Consider the following 21,169-nt stretch of genomic DNA (forward strand, 5'->3'; position numbering starts at 1 on the left):
ACATAATTTGATTTCTAATTTTTTTTTAATGGAACGTAACTTGCCAGTGGCAAGTTACAGTCACATACCAGAATCAATTTTAGAGAATGCTATGGAAGTAAAAATAAAAGAGGATTTTTCTGGGGGAAAGACACAGAGAGAGAAATGGGTTAAAATGACTGTTACTTGTGCCCTATTTGATAACAATAAAATATTCTCAACAATATGCAGGTTTCCACAACTAAAACATAGTGAAACACTTCAGCCAGGACATACTCCCAGCATGGCTTGCAGCTTCTATGCCAACAAATCTCTACTCCTAATATACTCCAGTTCTAGGGAGTCTCACAGATTGATATCTAGCTCTTGTTTTCAGAAATGCTAGCCCATGTGCAACAAGCTTATAACACTTCAATTTTCAGCAAATGAAAATAATTATTTTCCATCAACAATGATAGTATTGAGAAAAATTTTATTAACATGTTTATGAACATTTGTTGATTTAACGCTAAATTTTGAGATTCTGAATTCTCACCATGTTATTTCTCAACCAACTCAGTTTTGAAAATGGACCCAGTCTGCTTCTTCACTCTACACTGAACTGAAATTGCAGAGCGCATTGACATGGCATCACAATAGACTGACACCAGGTCTTGAATATCCTCTAGTCCCAGAAGACAACTCCATTGGCTATCATTCAGTTCAGCAGGTCAGCTGATAACCACTCAATATATAATTTAGTGCGATGAGACTGATCAGACAAGAAAGCATGTAGACAACACAGCTAAGCAGAGCTGAGCCTTTCCTACACTTGGTGTCTTCTCTGTATGCCATCTTTGGTCCTCACCGGCTCACCCAGCAAACTAATTCAACCCACTAACACAGAACAAAGAAATCAAGCAACTTCATCACCTTCTGGGGGCTGGTTCTTTTTTCTGCAAGATAAGCAAATTGTCCAATTCACCTCACAGCAAAACACATGCCAGCATGTGGGAAGAAATAGGCTAAAGCTGGAAGCAAGATCGAAGGCATTGAGTGACCTCCATCAGCCAAGTAAACTGAAGGAAAGACTACAAGAATCAAGGCAAAATACTCACAAGCCTGAGAAAAGCTGCTGAGATATTATTGCACGAGTTTGACAAAATCGTATTTTACAGAACTTGGGAACACTGACAGAGGAAGAAGAGACCTAACATGGAAGAGTGTAGAGGTTACAAAAAGAAGAGGAATCAACTTCTACAGCCAAATATCAAAGCACAATTATAGCTAGACTGGAGTTCTAAGTAGAAAGGAAGCAGCCCACATTTTCAGTGTTTAAAAAAGAAAAAAAAAAAACCAACTTAGAAATAAAAAAGAAAGAAAAAAGAAAAAATAGGGAATAAACAAAAATAAAGGGGGGGAAGTGAAAGATTAATTTAAAAGTGTCTGCCCAAAAGCCAAAGGCTTTAAAAAAGTACAAATCAGAAACACATGTCACAAAGCACTGATTTCTGCTGAAATATGATCCAGAAAACTGCAAGCCCCATATCCACATCTATTTTAGAACAAACCCATGAAATAACTGTGTTCTAGTAATCTGCTCTGAAGAAAAAAAAAAAATAATAATTTTCAAAGCATAGGAGAAAATAATAATAAACTACTAAAACTGAAATATTATGACAGATTCAAGAAATTCAGCGCTATGCAGGATTCCAAAAGATTCATACACGTGGAAAACTGCTCTGTGTCCAAAATCAGGATTATATCTTTCCAAAATACAGCATCCTGACAAGGTTCCACCAAAAAAAAAAAAAAAAGAGAGATTTCTCAGCTAGTCAGGTGTTCCAGGGCAAACAAATGAAATCCTTCACATAAGCATGCTACCCTCATCTGATTAAAGTATGTATTTAGAATTACCTGTAAAGGTACAAAAGCTTACAGAACCACTACCCACTACCCCAAAAAACCACCTCTCCCCTTCACATCCATCAGGTGACTTTAATCTCTTCTCACCTAACCTATTTGTCCATTTGGTTGCACCAGCCTTCCTCCATGTACTACTCCTATCTGCATTATCCTTTCCTCTTGCTACTTGAGAAAGGCAGATCTCCAACTGATGTTCTGCATAAGACCAACTAACTTCAAAAGGCATGCTCCAAACACGTTTCTTGCGCTAAGCTAGCAACACCATAAATCTGATGCAAATTGTGAAGTGCCTACTTTTGCAAATATACTTGGGACTCCACAGCAAGTCAGAGAGGACTCCAGAAGAGCTCTCTTGGAAATGTACATATCCTGCAACTATCCAGTTAACTCAAATTTTACCTGCTAAAGGAAGAAAATTGGAGCTGCAGTCTCTGCAGCTGCAGGGTTGTTTAACAGCCTATAGAAAGGTCATACATTAAATGACATACAGAGCTAGCACGACACAAGCATTTGAAAAAAAAGCTCAGCCTCCAAACCTGGGAGTTAAAATGAAGTTCATGTGCACTTATACGTATAAAGAATCAAAACATTAATGTATATAACCCATGTTTATACATAAGTAAATATATTCCTGTCCTTGTTAAATTTAAAGGACAATTAAGCTGTCTTTTTGGAGGGCAATGGGTTGTTTAAAACTTAAAAGTGTTATTTCCTCTTTGGCAAGGCCATGTTTCCGAATGCACAACAGACATCTTAAAAAGACAATGAGCTAGTCTAAGCCAATATAGCCAAACAGTAATAAAAAACAAATATTCTTTAATTCTAAATATTTAAATTCCAGAAAAGCAAAAAAGCAATTTAGAATAGATCACAAGAAGCCTAGTCCATATGCCTAAAACAAACCAATTGTATGAGCGTACTAAAAGATACAAAGTCCACAAGTCATGACAAGGCAACTAGGGAACCTGAGGTCTTGAACCTCAACAAAACCCCAACAGTTGGCAGGCTTTATTATTTCTGAAGAAAGTTGGTTTTAAACAGCAGTCCTCCACCAGTACAGCAGCTATAAGATAATATGTCCATGTCAAATTAGCTTTACAGCTACGAGCACTACATTATGAAGACTGCCCTTCAACCATTTTTTGCAAACTGAAGCAAACCATCAGTTTAGAAAGAGGTAGCTCGGGACAGAAGGAACAAGAGAACAGGAATTTTAGAGCTAGACTTCTAATATGTGAAAAGGAGAAACTTCTTGCTCTCTACCAGTATCAAATTAGGTTTCCACAGTACATAGAACAAAATAAACAGCAGCAACACTATGAGGTATCTACACAGGATAATGAAACCTTGAGGTTTGTCAGTAGGAAGGACATAAGGACTTCACTTGGTCATGCCTAAGAAAGAAATTTCATGATGACAATCTGAAGTGCAGCTGCACTGCTTAGTCTTGCCCGTTACCTTCTTTATCACTACATCCTCATATGCCTAAAATTCTTCCAATTTACTCTGAAGTCTTCTTGACAAATGATCTCATACCAAAATGTTCTGCTGTTTATACAGAGTTCAAGACACTGCTGGAAGTAGGATATGAGTATTAATTTGCTGTCTCCTGTCCACACCAAATATGTAGATATCAAGCGCTGGTATTTGCCTGTAATATGGGACCTGCTTGACTACCACAGACAGTTTTCCTTTTTCTTCTAGTTTGAGAGAGAGTACATTCTGAGAGAGCAACTCCAGACTATTTGCAGAATGTTTGCTACTTAAATCATTATAAAAATGAACAGAGTGATAAAAATCTATCATTCTGGAAGCTTAGATTATGCTTTCTTACCATGTACACTTTTTCTTGAACCCTTGGATAAGATGAACATACAAATTTACTACAGTCTCAGAAAATACTAGAGGGATGTGCTTTTATAAAGGAGGATAGGGGAAAATAAAAAAAGTGGTGCTTGCATCATGTCCATAATGAGATGTTTCATGAGATGACTACTGTCACAGACACGTTAACTATGAAAAGCGGAGAAGCAGGCATTAAATGTGGGTTAGACAGACTTTCTGAACCTAGACAGCCAGAACAACTTCTGAGAAAAAACTCAACTGGTCTAGTGGGATTCACTGTGCTCTTAATCTGAGACAACACCATGGCTAGTGATCACAGAGTATTGATTCTATTAACAACTCACACAAGACAACCATTCTCATTAATTTCAGTTCACAGCTGGAGCACAATTACCATGCTCCTAGAGTACATTTTCCTTTTAGTTTCACCCAAAAGGGATCCAGCTTATTAGTTCTGAGACCATCCCACAATGGAGGTCAAAGCACAGTAAGCCCGGGCAGCCAGGAGATTTCTTCAAAAGCACAAACTTGATCTGAACTACACCACAAAGAGGTACACAGAGAAGGTCTTATTCAGAAAACAACGGGGAAGCTGAGAAAAGGCAACATTTACTGACTAGATACTATTGCTCCAGCTGCTTACAAGCAGTGGAGGGAAAACTGTAACTACACACACAGCTCCTGGCAGATTCCTTATCTTGCAACACCTACACTGAGCCCATACCCTTGCCTTGCACTCTCTTCATTACACTTACAATTTGCAAAGTGCATCCATTTGAATATAAAAAAACCTACTGAAAATCATTGGTGTTACACAATCTCAATACATTTTGTAATAATGACCAGGCTGATTTTAGAATCATGGAATCATTTAGATTGGAAAGGACCTTTAAGATAATAAGAGTCCAACCATTAACTGTTTCAACAATATCCCTCTTCAAATGACCTGCATTCAAAATCTGAGCTCCTTAGTAAGAACACAGCCCCAACTACATTTTTGACTGCTTTTCTGTTCCTGAATCTGCTACCACAGTAAACATGCCTGACACAGTGTACTTGGCTTCTCTTTTTAAAGACATACAATGTTGACATTTGCAGGACTAAATATTTCAATGAATGAAACTATCAAGTTTTAAATCTTTCTAATAGCATTTAATTTTCAGACAGTTGGAGAAAGTGTTTAGAAGACAAGCTAGCAGAAAGAAAGGAAAACTTGTTTACACCTTTCAGGTACATATGTACTCTCATGATAAAAAACTGGGAAAATGTTACAATAACCAGAAAGTTCTGTTACAGTGGGCACTCATACCTTCCCTGTCTTGCTTGGTTGTCAGCTGTTTGGCTGCTTAGAACAGCGTCCTCCTAGTCAGGTCCTTCTCACATAAACAGTTACATGTATTCTGAAGATACTGGGACAGTTTATCATGCCTTGTCCCTATGGGTGTTCTCAGAAGCTAGGTACAGCACTGCCAATGAAGATGTCACCCAGTATTGCATGGAGCAGAAAGCAAAAGTGCTTACTATCCCAAGTCTTGCTCTTTAGCAGAAACACCTAAAAGCAAGGCTCACTCACACAGACTAAGCACTAGGATTGGGTCAGGATTGCTCCTCTATCTTTGCCTGTAGGCAGCACACCAACATTGGAAGCTCTGCTAGGGGCCAGCACAAGCACAGAAGGAATCGAGTGGGACCACTCATACCTCTCATAGTAATCAGCTTCAGACATTTGAAATCACCATTACTTAGCCCTGAAAAGGACTTCAAAAAGAAACATGCTGACAAATTCACATGAAAACTGTCCAAAATTACTAACATGGTAACAGGCACTTAGGTAAGCAAGCCAGCTATTCAGGTTGAGGCAACACAATGGCAGTGGCAGGACTTCTACAGCTAGAGTATTAAGAAACATGCCCATAGGTGTCTGAACAAATTCACAGCAAAGGCAGTTTCTTCTTTTGCAAGCAGAATTATTGCAATCTAAAATGTCATATACCTTGCTTTTAAAGTCTTTTCAAAGTGCTTTTAAAGTCTCTTGCTTGCCCAGCTAAAACATATGAATATTAATCCAGCTTTAAGCAAAGCTGTTCAGTATCTCCTCTTCAGCCACTCATGTGAAAACCCTGGAAATACAAAGACAAGTGTCTGAACCAAATGCTGCAAGGCTTTCTCTAGCAGCTCTTGCAGCCTGCCTTTCCCAATTCCTCTACTGAAAGAATAAGTTTAATAAATGTTTTTGCAAGAGTTTTGTGGGACATGGTATTTCTCCCTCAGAAAGATAATATCCTTGAAAGAGACTCTCCTACCTAAAACACTTTTCACATGAAAGAATTCATAGAAAACATAAGAACTCTTCAGACTGGAGTTCTTGACAGAAAATGGCATAAAACCCAACCAAAGGCTCTGCCAAACCTTCCTGAACCTTTGGAAAAGATTAAACTACTTAAAGTCCAATTTATACACAGGAATTTATTTTAAGTAAAAGTAATAGGGAAAACTGTTCTTGTTACTTATATATACTTATTTGCATGCACGCACACACAGAAACAGATAAAATTCCCTTTGTTATATTAAGCTATTAAAACACAAATAAAAGCAGCATGAACTGACTGCTTAATGATGAATTTCATATTCATCGTTAACCTGAGATTATGATTCAAGACTAGCTGATGACATAGCTTGCTTCCTGTAGGGCAGCTCTCAATTTAATCTTCACCTTAAACTTTGCATACAAGTGTTAAAACTCAATATCAGATTTAGTGAACTAAAGATATCACTGTGCAAATGCATAAGTACCAAATGAAAACATTTTAAAAATAAAGACCTTGAGCTTCTACATGAGCAAATGAAAAGCAGAAAGGTGGGTAACTAAAGGCAGTTAGTCCTCTGACTTCAAGTCTTACCACATTTTTGCTGTCACTGAACAGCATACATATACACTCAAATGGAGAAAACAGCACCACTTGTCCATACAGCCACATTCAATTAAACTACTACAACCCAGGTGAGAAGGAGAAAAACAGCAAAGCACTGCTTCAGACCTGGAGCTAGCTTTACCACCTAAGCAAAAACTTTATATAACTATACACTCATCAAACATGAGCCTTCTGTCTTCACTTTCAAAGTCCTTCATAACCTGTCTGCACACCAATCTACCATCTCAATCATTTCCCAGTCAAGATCAATTTCTGCTTTAAGCATTCTTTGATGGCAGTCTCTACTGATTTTCAGATAAGAATATGACAGTATGCATCTGCTATTCTGACAGTCATGCTTGTGGGCTGTTCTCCACCGTTTCCACAAAGTTGTTATATTCCTTCAAAACCTCCTTCGTAATGTCTCATAAAAGGAACAGCGTTTAATTGCCTGTATGGTGATCCAAACAACTACTTGATTTCCCTGTGCCCCTGTAAGTGCTTGTATCTAACAGTCTTCCCTGATTCCATAATTAGTTATCCTTGGGGTAGAGAGAGTTTTCATCTTCCTACACATCAGCATATTCCTGATGCACTGCATCCTGATTAAAGGCAAGGACTCAAAAGTGAAGCAGTAATACAGATACTGCATTTCTCTTTGAATCTCCTCATTTGCATCAGTTCCAAGACTAAAATCCACAGAATTGAAGGTTGAACATAAAGAAGATTAGTCTTGTGGTTAGTTATAATGTCAGGAAGGTGAAGGAAACAGACACAGGCTTGTCCTTCCCACTTTGCACAGTCTGAATTTAAAGCCTCTGGTTTGGGCACAGAGGTATTGTGGCATGGAGGGAGGAAGAGAAATGAGCAAAGAATTTCAAATAGCTTTATAAAAAAAAAAAAGAAAGAAAGAAAGAATTTGGATAGAAAAGGAAAATGTTAAGAAAGGTCCAACAGGACAAAAAAGGAGAAAAACTCTAGGAGGAAAAACAGCATGAACAGAAGTTTAGCAAGGGGATTTCAATTCTAGATGAAAGTCCTGAGATTTAATATATAGAGATAAGTAACGAGAAAAATATAATACTAGAACTTTAACCACCCTCTAAAACAATACATAACTCTCATGAAGAACAGTCTCATGGGAGTCAATTACCATAACTTATCAAATACAAGTCAGGCAAACTTCAGAGCCACATTTAAGTGCTTAAGAACACATTTCAAATCATACTTACCAACATATTTCATTAATTTTATAACATTATATATGGTCATACTTAAAACTCGGTGCTGCATAAGATTACATTCAGGAGCAAAAACACAGGCACAGTTCCATTAAGCTAACAGATATCAAAAAGTAATGCAAAATGCCTCCCACCCAATTTCTACTTCAATTACTGGCATTAACCAAATTTATAATCAAAAGAGCACATACAAAGCATGTTCAATAGAACACCACTTTAATCACTGCAAAGTTCTGTTCCTGATGGACTTAAGTTTCATTTTCTTATAAAGTAGCCACATTTATTTAACTTTCTAGTTTTAGAAATGGTAGTATCACCTGTAGAGAAGGAAAGGAAGAAAAAGCACAGAAAACAGGGGAATAGCAATGACCTTCAAAACGCTCAAAGTTCAAAATTCTCTAAAAAGACCACTAACTCTACACTGTGGATTTTGTATATCACTGGGTAAACTTACCACTTATACAACATTTCTGCTTAGAAAAGGAGATTATCAGCATAAAACTAGAAGTTGAGCCATTACCGTCTACTCCAAACTTTTCTCTCAGCTGAGGAGATGCTGCAATAGCATAAAGAACAAAAAAAACCCACCAAACTAACATTGAAACTGAACTAACAATGACACAGCATCAGAATAAAGCACAGATGTACAAAAACATTCCCAGGGGGCTGCCACTCTTCAGAAACATACAAAGGGAGAGAGTTTTTTGCTCACAAAAATCTCTAGGCTCCACTGGACAATAACTTAAAACAATGCCATGTATTTTAATCCCCATAGGTCATCAAAATAAACATTCTTTGAAATAGCCCCTTTCCAAAGAATACACAAAGTTGAGGTCAGAAACTTTATTTTTTCTCAGGTGAAATTATGCATGTGCTCATTAGAAGTTTCACCTGAGGAGGGAAATGCAGGATCAAGCCAATAAGTTTGAGAACTAATCTAAACTTTCTTGCTAATTATGCTCTTCACTGATATGAAGTTCTTGGTAGAACAGTTCCAGTTGGATCTAAATTCAACGAAAGGTCATTTTACTACCATTTTCCACAGAAATATTCTATTTCATTCACGTTTTTCATTCACTGACTACAAAGACTTTTACGACAATTGGTTTTAGCCAAGTACACTGTCACACTGGAAGTTAGAACACAAGAATTTGTCAAAACATTTTCTTTTTATAAAACACTTTCAAATAGTAATTCAAGAAATAAAATTCAAGCTGTCAACTTTTTAAACCATGTCCTAGAAAACAGCATAAAAGTGTTTTCATTTACATTCTTGTTAGTCAAAGGTAATCCTTCTATGGCACAGACCCAAATTTTACCCTCCTGAGCGTACATACCACTGAATAATTTGTTCAAATGTCAGTTGCAATTTTCAAAAATCCTTTCTTGCCTCTGAATCTTAAACATCTGTAACAAATAATTGTTTTGAGAGTGCTTTACATTTGTGACACTTGACCTTTTGCTGTATGCACCACAAAATTTAAGTTTCAAATACCATGCAAGCAGGAAATCTGATCATTCCAGCAGTAGCCATCTGCATGGTCCAATATCAAATATTAGTTCCGGGTTGCACAAAGTCATGGGCTACAGATCTTTTTCTGCAACTTCTATAATTAGTTGCAATTTGCTGCTTCTAAAACACATTTCTCATGGAACATCTGGCCTCAAAATCTTACCTTAACATTGGAAAAGTACTTAGCATTGGCTGTTGGTGTGCGTACATGCGTGTATATGCACATACGCACATAGATTAAGTGTAACTACAGAATGCAAGCATATGCTTTGTGGGTGGCATACCTGGGACTAGAGATTTCTACTCCAGCAACAAAAGCCTTTTAGCCCTGGAACTGTAAAAGAATATTACAAGAAATATCAAATATAAAGGAAAATTTTTTTTCCAATGTTCTTGCTGGCTTATATCTAATTATTGATTTTAAATGTTAACAACTCATCAAGCACCCTACCAAACACTTGAGAGCTTTGAACAAATTGAAATTTTCTTTTGCATTATCCTTAATACAACTGGAGGACTCTGTTGGAATTGAAATGTGAACAAGGCTTTAACAAAAAAAAAAAAAAAAAAAAAAAAAAAAAAAAAAGCAAGCCACAAAACCTCTCTAGAGTTAAAGCACCACTGACTAAAAAAAAAAAAAAAGTTCAACGTTAACATACCCAAGTACTTTTTATTAACTAAGTTAGACATGTAACAAAATTGAGCCACTGCATATTTCAGCTTCATTATGTCAAAAGGAAATCTTTCCTGAGCCTGTGAAACAGCATAATGGACAAATTATTGTGAGCAAATAAACAAAAGCCCTTTGAGACCCTTACATGTAAGAAGTCTTCCAAGTACACTCAAGCAAGTACTGTAACTTCTAAAGGGAAACGAGAATTACACTCCAGGATCTTTAAAGCATTCCTTCAGTAATAACACATCTTTTGAAAAATGCCCAATGCTCAGTGGTAACGCACACAGCTGTCAAGCAACCAGCACTGCTTCTTAGGAGGCAGAAGCTTGAAGCACACAGGATGCTATATTCCTCTTGAAGTCCATTTCTTGTCTAGTCATAGGAAAATTCTGGCAGAGCACTATTAACAAGCTTTTACATCTGCAAAAACATAGCTACAGCTAATAAAGAATTTAAAATAAGCATAAAGGAAGATACTAGCCATGATGAGAATAACAACATTAGCCTCTTGGAAAATAACAGGGACCGCAGCTTCACATGCCTGATTCTTCAGATGGCTTTAAAGAAAGTGACCATTCTCATCAACCTCTCCATGTTAGAAAAGTATTCATCAAATTTCTTACCTGAGCTCCATCCTTTAATTTCAAGATGCATTCCATTGTATTGATAGTGATGACAACTGGTTCCGATCCCAATTTTGTCCATGGCACATGAATCCGAAGTTCATGAATATGCCCACTTAAAAAAGTAAATGGTAGTTTCAGCTCCTAACAACAACAAACAGGTGAATTAAATACTGAAATATATCAAAATTCAAGACACATTTGTAACTTAAAATTGTACAGTTCTAGCATAAAACATAATTCAAAATTTATTCTCCCTCTCCAAATCAGCAGTGTCCCATGGGGCTTGGCAACTGGCTTTATAATCACTTGCACACTTACATTACAATTAGCCTGTTCAAAGAAGACATTTGGATTACCACGTCCTTGACAATAAAAGTTTAAAACCACATCTCTCGCCTGAAGTAACTGCAAACTGTGTCACTATTCAAGGAGCAAGTAGGTATTAACCAGGTGAAAGTAAATACTTACATTGATATGCAGCCTGCATTATTCCGAAGAACACAAATTTGGAACTAAACAAACATTGACAAAGCCACAGCAAGGCAATTTCTTCCAAAATATTTCAGTACTTTGAGTTGCAAGAGCTCAGTGCTCTTAAGATCAGCCCATTGTTGCCCCATTCACATCAAACTGCTCAGTAAATACAAAGTTACTAAATTCTTCATTGGCAAAACCTCCTCACCAAGGCCTACCGTGGATGTCACGCTGCTTTAAAAACTGGTCCAAGTCAGTCCAGAACTCCTAACAAATGCCTGGCACTCCACCCAGTCAATAATGCATAGATCACACCTCTATAGGACAGCCCCAGTGAGCCAGCTGCTGTATGCAGCAAGGCAGCAGGAAACAAGGTGCCACGGTTTAGATAAATTCTTTGGATACAAAGTGTTGAAATTTGCCCAGTAGCTTCAGGGCTTCTCCTGGGAAGCATGAGCTTAACATTTATCAGACAGAACGGCCAGGCTAGAGACCTGGCCCCAGCACTAGAAATCAAGATTTAGAATAATAAAAATAGGTGCTTAGTGCAAAATAAAGAAACAATATTTGATACTATGCCAGAATTTTAAGTCAGCGTTCTTAATACTAAGTATTCTAATGATGAGGCTTCAATGATGATATATCTTCTTACCTTTCTGATCTCCTATCCTGGCATTTTTGGCTATAAAGTTTTAAAGTTTTAATGGGAAAAAAACAATGGATGTCTTCACTTGGACTTGCTTATAGCTTAGTGTTTGCATCTTCATCTTAGATGCTTGGAACTAAAGGTGCAAGTCTTCTCAGGTTGAGAAAGAGGTGAATCTAAGTGTCCTAGGTGCTTGGTGATAGTTTCAGCCATTAGAATAGAATATTTTCAGTTGGAAGGGACCTACAACAATCATCCAGTCCAACATCCTGACCACTTGCAGGCTGACCAAAAGTTCAAACATGTTATTGAGAGCCTTGTCCAACTGCCTCTTAAACACTGACAGGCTTGGGGCATCGACCACCTCTCTAGGAAGCCTGTTCCAGTGTTTGACCACCCTCCCAGTAAAGAAATGCTTCCTAATGTCAAGTCTAAACCTCCCCTGCTGCAGCTTTGAACCATTCCCATACATCCTATCCCTGGATACCAGGGAGAAGAGATCAGCACCTCCCTTTCCACTTCCCCTCCTCAGAAAGTTGTAGAGCAATGAGGTCGCCCCTCAGCCTCCTTTTCTCCCAACTAGACAAACCCAGAGTCCTTAGCTGCACCTCATAGGACATTCCTTCCAGCCCTTTCACAGCTTTGTTGCCCTCCTTTGGACAGATACAAGGACCTTCGCATCCTTCTTAAATTGCAGGGCCCAGAAGTGCACACACTACTCAAGGTGAGGCCGCACCAACGCTGTGTCCAGTGGGATAATCACCTCTTTTGACCGGCTGGTCGTGCTGTGTTTGATGCACCCCAGGATGTGGTTTGCCCTCTTGGCTGCCAGGGCACACTGCTGACTCATACTGAGCCTTATGTCGACCAGCATCCCCAGGTTCTTAACTGTTGTGTTCCTTAGTAAACTCAGGGACATAAAACTTTGTTCAGAACTTCAGAATTTCCCTGGCAAAACTGGGCAACCCAGGGCTTAAGCACCTTTGCACCTTGGCTCAGTTTAGGTACTTAAATGCTTCGACTCAGTACTCCTATGAATGAGTAGAAGTTAAATACAGAAGGTCGATGAAACTCTGAGGTCAAGCAAGCAAGTTGCTAGGGAATTTCAAACATCCAGAAGTGGATCCAGAAAGCCTGTTTTCCTGCACTGCTTGACCCTAGACCTATCCCTGCTGTATAGAAGTTCTACACAAATAAAATTTGAGGACAAGTGGATTTTGCATTTAGTACTTGACGTGTATTATAAAGTCTACCTATAGAATATTTCTGTGAAGCTAGTTAAGTCATCATTTGCCTAACATCTTGAAACCATAATCAAATCTTAGTGACACGTTTTCATAATCAAATCTTAGTGACACATTTTGAAAGCCGACTAAAAATTTCGATTTTTCTAAGTAGTTACTGCATCATAAGTTCAGAGTTGAAATAACCACTATTGCAACTGTGACAGGTTAGCACCCTAATATAGCCTCTAATTATCAGTCATCCAAAAGAGAAGTCAACTATTCTTACGCACAAATACCAAGCACCATCACAGTGACAACAGCTGCTAATAGGAGCAATTTTAAGGAACACTCTCTCCATTCTGCAGCTGATACCTCCTCAGCCTTCCTACTGGTACTATGAAAAAGTTCATCTTACATCCAAGAGCTAAGATGAAGTATGTTCACTGCTGACAAAATCTTCAGAGAAGACAACTACACAAAATTATAGCTCTATCTTTTTGCAAAGCACAGCTTTCAGTTTGTAAATTAGTTTTAGGGGTTTAATGAGCTTTCATTAATGAAGTTCAAAAAAACCCACACCCATCTCATGCCAGGGAAACTCTTGACTCCTACCTCAGCCATGCTTACGCAAAGTCACATTTCATTTCAAGTCCCCATTCCAAAAGATGATAGTTACAGACTTTCTCATAAAAACAGTTTGAAGAAAATTGTTAGTTTGTTTTTACAAAGTGTTTTTTCTTCATCTCATTCACTAATGTACTGTAGTATTTCAGCTAAAAGCCTCTCTCCTAAAAAATTTGGCCTTAGGCTTACAATCAACACAAAATTTTAATCCAGACAGTTTCAGTTAAGCCACTGAAAAGAAAGTACTGGACAGTTTAGCTACAGATGTTGCTACACTAATCACACAATAAAAGTACCTTATGTCCCACAGCTTGGCAGGGGTGGGGAAGGGGGCACAGAAATAAATTATCCAAAACCTGTGCAATCTAAAAATACATTACAACTTGAGAGAAAATGTTTTCATGAATCAAGACAGTAAACTACCACTACTAACAGTAACAGAAATAAATTCCCTTTCCAGACTCACAGATACTTAATTTTTATGTCACTCATCAATACCGCAATGTCTGTTTAGATCCTGACTTGTGTTCACAAGTGTAAGTTATGAGTTTACTTCAGAAGGCATTGTAGAATAGATCTTTTTCCACTATTTGCTGGACAGATTTAACATATTCTCATTTTTGTCTAGTTAACTGTAAGATACTGAAAGAAACAGAAGTAGGAATTTTTTCAAAATGAGGTGATACAGCCAAATGCACAGCATATTTAGAAGACACAGTTCTTTTTCAAAGGAATTTAGACACAGATATTGTCTGACATTATACTAATTGCACAAGCAAGTTTCCTTAAAGCAATGCAGAGATCTTTGTTGTGCTATTTCAGTAGACAATACAAAACAAATGTGTGCCAAATTTAGTAACTTGCTCATAATACAGCATAACAAAGACCATTTTTATTCTTTCCCTTTCCTGTGCAATCTTTCCCCTTTCATTAGGTACAGCATGAAATTCTTAATATATCTTTTGTACTTATGACTGATTAGACTTTACATTTATATCATATAAATCCTTCAAAAAATTAAGATATGGCCGAAAATAAACTCCTGGGCTTGACACATAAATAACTGACCACCATCATGCAAGACTGCAGACTAGATGACCATAATTCCCCTTGCCCTAAAATCTCCCCTTGCTCTAAAATAGAAGACTCTCCCAAACTTTGGGGCAATAGGCAAGTACTGTTTCTTCCACAGCAGTATTAACTCAAATACCTTTTGTTCACATTCGAGGCTGTATTTCACAAGTAACCCAGTGGCACATAACACAGACACTTACAGTAAGGATATTTTAATGCCCTCATTTACCTAAAATTATTTTAAGTACACTAGCATTTTTCATATTTCTTTCTTTCTAAATTATTTCAGATATAAAAAGTCCACATGAATAAAACTCAATAATCTTTAGATCAAGTTCTTTGTCTTCCAATCAAAGACCACTTCACCTTTCCCTTCTGAGTTTGTAAAACAGCTAACATAATAAGCTACAATATTGTGGAAATATTCAGAAGCAGCAAAAAGAGCTTGCCATGTATCTTATCTCTTTGGTACCACTGTGTCAACAGAAATATTACACGCAAGCTAGTTACCAAGTTCATAGGTAGTTCTGTTACCTCTGGTACCATAGTGACTTCACATAAAAGTTGCCAAAAGTGCTTAAAAGGCTTTTCCATAAAACAATATTTAAATATTAATTTTAAAGTTTAATTACAAAATACTTCCTTGAAATAATTTTTGTACAATGTGCCAGTTATTACACATAGATGGAAAATTTCTTGGAATACTTTGTCTTCTAGTAATTGAATCACCCAGGACAGGAAAAAAACTAATACCAAAATTCTATTAGATTTAATCTACAACTGAAGACAATTATTATAAAATTAACTGGCTATTCAGAGACTGATGTAATTATGTACAAAAGTTACATTGTACCTAGAAGGTTGAACCCGAATACAAACTAATACTCAGCTTTCACTACAGAACTGATCTTGTCAAATAAGAAAAAAAAGGGGGGGCAGGGGAAGGACAGACCCTAAAAGTTATTGCAATAACATTCAGCTTAGTTTAATGAGAGCATATAAAACATACATAAATATATGTAAAAACATGCAAAGTATTTTCAGGTACTGAAACGTTCTCTTTGGGTTTGATAAATCTTCTATGTCAACTACTATATTACATCTGATTTCAAAAGGTATTGGTTCCAACTTGATCCCAAAAATAAAGTAAGATCTTCTAGAAGACAGACAGCATTTTACACTCTGTTCTCATCTGTCCTTTGGGACTCTGTTTGGTGGCCCATAAGAGTACAACATGACATGGGAACACTAACATCAGCTGAAGTGCAAGGAGTGAGGGGAGAAAGTACAGACTTGTTCCCAAATCTGTGATAAGGTGCTTTGTCCAGGTAGTTTGGCACCTATGCTAATGTTCCCAAATAATCACGTATAGTTCCACAAAAGCTGAAATTCTTTGAAAATGTTTAAGCCTCCAGACAAAGTTATCTAGGGTATGTGCATTTGTATCCAAAGCCTAAAGCATGAAATTAAGGCTGCATTCATGCGAAATAAGGAGCAGGGATCCAGGCTGGGTATAACAGCCCAGGACAGAAAGGATGTTAGAAGAGCAGAGCAGTTAAGGTGACTAACTTTGAATATTATTAATCCATCCAGGCAGAGAACCCAAATAAAATAATATATACTGGTAATTTCTGGGTCTTTAGTTTTTCAAGGGAGCTCCCTGCCAGCTGCAAAGGCTTAGGGATGTTGTATTACCACATACTACTCAGAGTTTTGCTGAGCAGGCATAAAGCAGCATCCCTTCCGCAAAAAAGAGAAGGACACCCTAAATGCCTGGACCCACAGACTGTAAGTTCCAAAGAATAATAAGAGCCAAATTAAGATCACTACATTTCACATAAACACACAGCTAAATAATGTAAAAAAATGAATCAGAGCTAAATTTTGAGTTCATTGCATATTCACATGTCCATTCAAGTTGATAAGACATGAGCACAGGTATATATGGCAATATTTGCCTCTACAAGAGCCATGACATTAACAGATTGCACTGGATATTTATGTACCCAGCTAATACATAGGCAGACAAAGATGAAGCCAGGGATCACTTACCAGCAAACTGCAACTATTTGAAAGGGAGCAACATAGATGACGGCAGCAAAAACCTAATAGCACCAGGTAATATAGCTAGTTTGATATATCCATCCCAAGTCATCATTTATTATTAGAACAAAATTTCTCTCTACATGGTATAGCACTGGAACAGTTTACCCAAAGAGGAGGTTTTCACAACCAAGACAGGAGATTTCAAGACTTAACTGGAGAAAACAACAAGCTGACCTGACATAATGCTGGCAACAGCCCTGCTCAGAACAGGAGGCTAGACTAGATGACCTCCAGAATTCCCTTCTAATCAACCCTTCTTTGATTCCATAATATACACATTAAAAAAGGCTTTGAATATTCACATGAGGAACACATCCTACACAACTGAAGTCTAGTATGCACATCATCTGTATGGACAAGCTGTACCAAGAAAATGAGGAATTAAAAGACTTGAGAGAAAATACAGAGGCCACCACATACTTGAAGGAAGACAAATCAGGCTCTTTGCAGAAGCACAGAAGCGCTTGAAAGATTGTCTCCTCTTCCAGAACAAGATCAGAGACTTAATTAACCATAAATATCTCTTTCATGTTTTAAAAAGTCTCCCCTGAGACAGACCATGCGGTCTCCTCAGTCTACTCCAATGCCTCATAATCCAATTAGAACGTGAGAAAATTTTCCTTGATGTCCAGCCTAAGTCTTCCTGAATGCACTCTATTCCATTCTTTCCTGTCTCACCCATATAACTCTTGCCCTATCTTGTCTCACCTTATTTTATTCAAAATTAAAAACACATTCCCTGTCTATTTCATTCTTCTTTCAATGGCCGTATTGTCTAAATATCCCATTATTTTTTGCTGCATTTCTCTCAGCTTCTTCACTTGGACTACATCTGGACACAGGAATCTAGCTAAGACTCGCTACAGCATGCGCAACAGAAAACAGCTTTATCTGTCTCACACACTCAACTCCTTAAATTGTCAACTCAGATAAGCATAGAAGGAGATGGTCCCTCCACTAAGACATAACCAGTTCATATTGACAGCAGGCTCCAAATTCTATATCAAGTGTTTTACTTGGTCAAGCTTGTCTTTTTAAGGCTAAGTTTTACAGAGCCTCCGATCTAATCCACACAAACCAGCTGATCAAATCTGTCCCTCAATTACTCCTAAGTTTAATACAACTGGAATGATGAAAACTGGAGTCATTCAACAATATAGAGAACACAAATCTGTGTTTAGTATGCATAATTAAAAAGACATCCTACTTTACTTCATGACATTTTGAATTGGTTACTATATGCAATTAGTAAATATGACTGGAAAAGCAATTTAGTTAATCTTCGTACTGTAAAACAATGGTTACTGAAAGAAACATGTCCACAAAAACGCCTTTCTCTTCACACCACAAAACTTACAGAATGTGCAACAAATTACCATTCATTACTAAACAAATGGCATGGAATTAATGCAAGAATAACTAAATGCAGAGGAAAAAAAGGACTTGCATAAGAAGAAAAACAGTGAGTACTAAATGAACATTTATCTGTGCAGACCAATCTAAATTATTTGGTCAACTTCTTTTAAATCAAAGACACTTACTGTAACTACTGTAAACATAACATACCTGTTCAAGTACATCCAACTTTAATTCAAGTTTACTAAGAACAACATCTCCTCCCCAGAGTGACAACTGTAGATCTGAAGGCTTCAAGTTCTTTATGTAGCGATTCACATAACTCATCAAAATAGGAGTTACATAGGACTCCAGCATTCTGGAAGATTTCTGTATTACAGGTCAAGCACTAGGAAAAAAAGACAAGGCCATGAGAAATTATTCATAGATCCGTCAGCCTAATTTTCAATACAGCAACAGTCACATTGTTCAGATGTATGAAAAATTATATTTCAAATTCTGCTTTCTAAACATATAAATCTATATGTAGAGATACATATACTTACATATGAAGAGGAAATGTATACCAAGATGAAAGCACACCTATTTGCATTTACGAATTTCCAGATTATATACATATATATCTATATTGGAACTAATAACTGGCTTGTTCACTAACAAAAGAAAAACTAAGCCAAACAAACCAAAAAACAGAGAAGAAGGAGGTCAAGCAGTCTACCACACCTTCATATAAAATTTAGATGACAGAAACCCTGTCACTTTTAGCTGATAAAAGTCCACACTAAAACATCACCTTAGATACACCTCACCGACCCGGCACCTCGAGTACCGTGTACATGGCAAAAAATGCCAGCTTCATGCCACCCTTAACTCTAAGCAAACCAATATCCTTCACAACCCAAGCTGAAGTTACATTAACGCTTGCCACCACTCCCCTCCCACCCTTTCCAGCACCCCCGCCCTCCCTGCCGTCCTGAAGAGACCCTTCCCCGCCCCCATCACCGCCGCAACCTCTCCCGGGCACCCCCAGGAAGCCGGCAGCCCCCCGCCCCTACCTTCGGAACACCCCTCGCACCTCCCTCCCCCAGCCCCACGCCCTCTCAGGACCCCGTTACCTGTCCCTCCAAACACCTCCGAGGCTCCGTGCCCCCCGCCCCGCCACCGCCCTCACCGGGCCGGCCGGGCCGCGGGAGCTCCGCGCATGCAGCTCCTGCCGCTCCGGCTCCGCCGCACGGCCACTTCCGGGTTCCCCGGCGGGTGTGCTCCCTGCCAGCCTCCGCCGCCGCCGTCCCGCGCCCCTCTGGGCTTGCGCCTCAGCCGGAAGGATTTGGCGGCAGCACCGAGGCGGAGCCGGAAGCCGGCCTTGAAGCCGGCGGAGGTCACGCGCTCTGCCAGGAGCCGACGGGCGGGACGGGGTGGCCGGGCGTTGCGCCCGGGAGGGGGCGGGGTTTGCTGCGGGCGGGGCGGGGCGGTGGCGGCTGTGAGGGAGGTGGGAGGGGGCGGGAGGGGGCGGCGGTGGGGTGGGGCCCTGTGAGCGGGAAAGGGAGTGGCGGCGGGGCCCGCCGGGCTCGGGGTCCGCGGCTGCCGTTTCCTCACACGGCGCAGCAGGTCCTGCCTCCACATAGGTGTCAGTTCCTGACGCAGAGGAGCCCGAGGAGGGCGGGCTTCAACCCGTAGCACCATGAATCCCTGAGATGTGTTACCGTTGGCTGTGTGGCTCCGGCAAACTCCAGCTCCAAATTCCGATTCGCGTTCTTAACGTTGATGAGTGACCATTTGGGGCAAATCTCGGTGATGGCTAACGTGCTGGGTGTTCCCACCGTGTTTAATAAAGATGGACGTTTTTTGGTTTGCTTTTACATGAAGTTCTGCTTAGGATCTGAATTTCACCTTTTCCGATGTGAGAGGAAAGTTACTCAGAAATACCTTCGATTTTCTGTGTGCCCAGAGCTCTCCTCAATATCTTGGTCATAGAGAAAAGCCCTTCCAACAGCCCCGAGTCCTTTCAGGGTTGCTCCTGGCAGCAAGCAAATGCCCTGGAAAGGCACGAGTTAATGGGCTCCTCATGGGTTCGCCTGTGGATGAGCTGGAAAAGAGCATGGGCCCATTTGTTTCAGGGTGAAGTGCAGTAGGCAGTGCCTGTGGGCATGGCTTTGATGTAGATAATGAATATCCTTTTACAAAGGCCTCTGATTTGAGTTTTAAAGAAAAGCCTGGGATATGCCTGTTGAGTTATATATTGCTCCTGGAAATTTGAAATCCTGTGTGTTTAATCTGCATGGTGTAGTTACATGGCTGAAAACAGAAAAGAAAGCAATGTATGGCACGTGGGGTTGGTTTGTGTGAAGCAGGGCCCAAACAGCGAGCGCTCGGGTAGGAGCCTACCCCCCACAGCAGTACATATGTTGAAATCTGGCTGAACTAATCAAGGTCTGAAGGCTCCAGCTCCTGATGGGTTAGCTGTCTATTCTGCCTGTGGTATACACATGCTGAGTTAATCATGAATCTACCTTCATTTTACATACACCATTGCCTCACTTGCTGTGCCACCTTCACTCATGAATCACAGGCCGTAAGCCAGCATTCACCTCACAAAGAGTTGAAGCAGCTTGGACTGCTTTTCCTCTTATGATGGTCACCACTTCCCCAGCTCATACTCCAGCGTATGTTTGACCGTTCTTCAGCAACTGTGGCATGTTAACCTGTGGCTAAGAGGTGGTAGCAGGTAGGTGAGGGACAGAAACATTTTAACAGCATCAGTGGTCTTTCATTAAGGATATGCTTCTGACTTACAATTTCTCTAGCACTAACGTTCTTGAAGAGTTCCTTTACACAACCGCTACCCATTTCTGTCCCTCTGCTAGAGTTGTGGGAATTTTACTGGTAAAACTTTTTGGAACTCTGCACGGCAAGCCAGCTCAGTGAAATAATCTGTTAATGGAAGCAACCTCGTTTGTAGCATAGCC

At 39.3% G+C, this 21,169-nt stretch overlaps 1 protein-coding gene across 10 annotated transcripts in view; it reads right to left on the reverse strand.

Moving 5' to 3' along the window:
• The window catches only part of VPS13B (vacuolar protein sorting 13 homolog B), a 498,323-nt gene extending 478,870 nt beyond the window's left edge, over window positions 1-19,453 (reverse strand). For 8 of the 10 annotated variants that reach the window (XM_030011504.2, XM_030011500.2, XM_030011502.2 and 5 more), the window contains exons 1-3: window positions 19,319-19,450; window positions 18,414-18,591; window positions 10,695-10,838 (exon numbers count right to left, since the gene is read on the reverse strand). In XM_030011504.2, coding sequence (XP_029867364.1) covers window positions 10,695-10,838; window positions 18,414-18,560 — 291 coding nt within the window. In that variant the 5' untranslated portion in view covers window positions 18,561-18,591; window positions 19,319-19,450. Of the gene's footprint in view, window positions 1-9,679; window positions 9,962-10,694; window positions 10,839-18,413; window positions 18,592-19,318 lie in introns of those variants that run through there. The other 2 variants (XM_041123226.1, XM_041123228.1) reach the window with 2 other exon arrangements.
• Window positions 19,454-21,169: the final 1,716 nt, after the last annotated feature.

This window comes from Aquila chrysaetos, chromosome 4 (genome assembly GCF_900496995.4).
Source record: "Aquila chrysaetos chrysaetos chromosome 4, bAquChr1.4, whole genome shotgun sequence".
Taxonomy (NCBI): Eukaryota; Metazoa; Chordata; class Aves; order Accipitriformes; family Accipitridae; genus Aquila; species Aquila chrysaetos.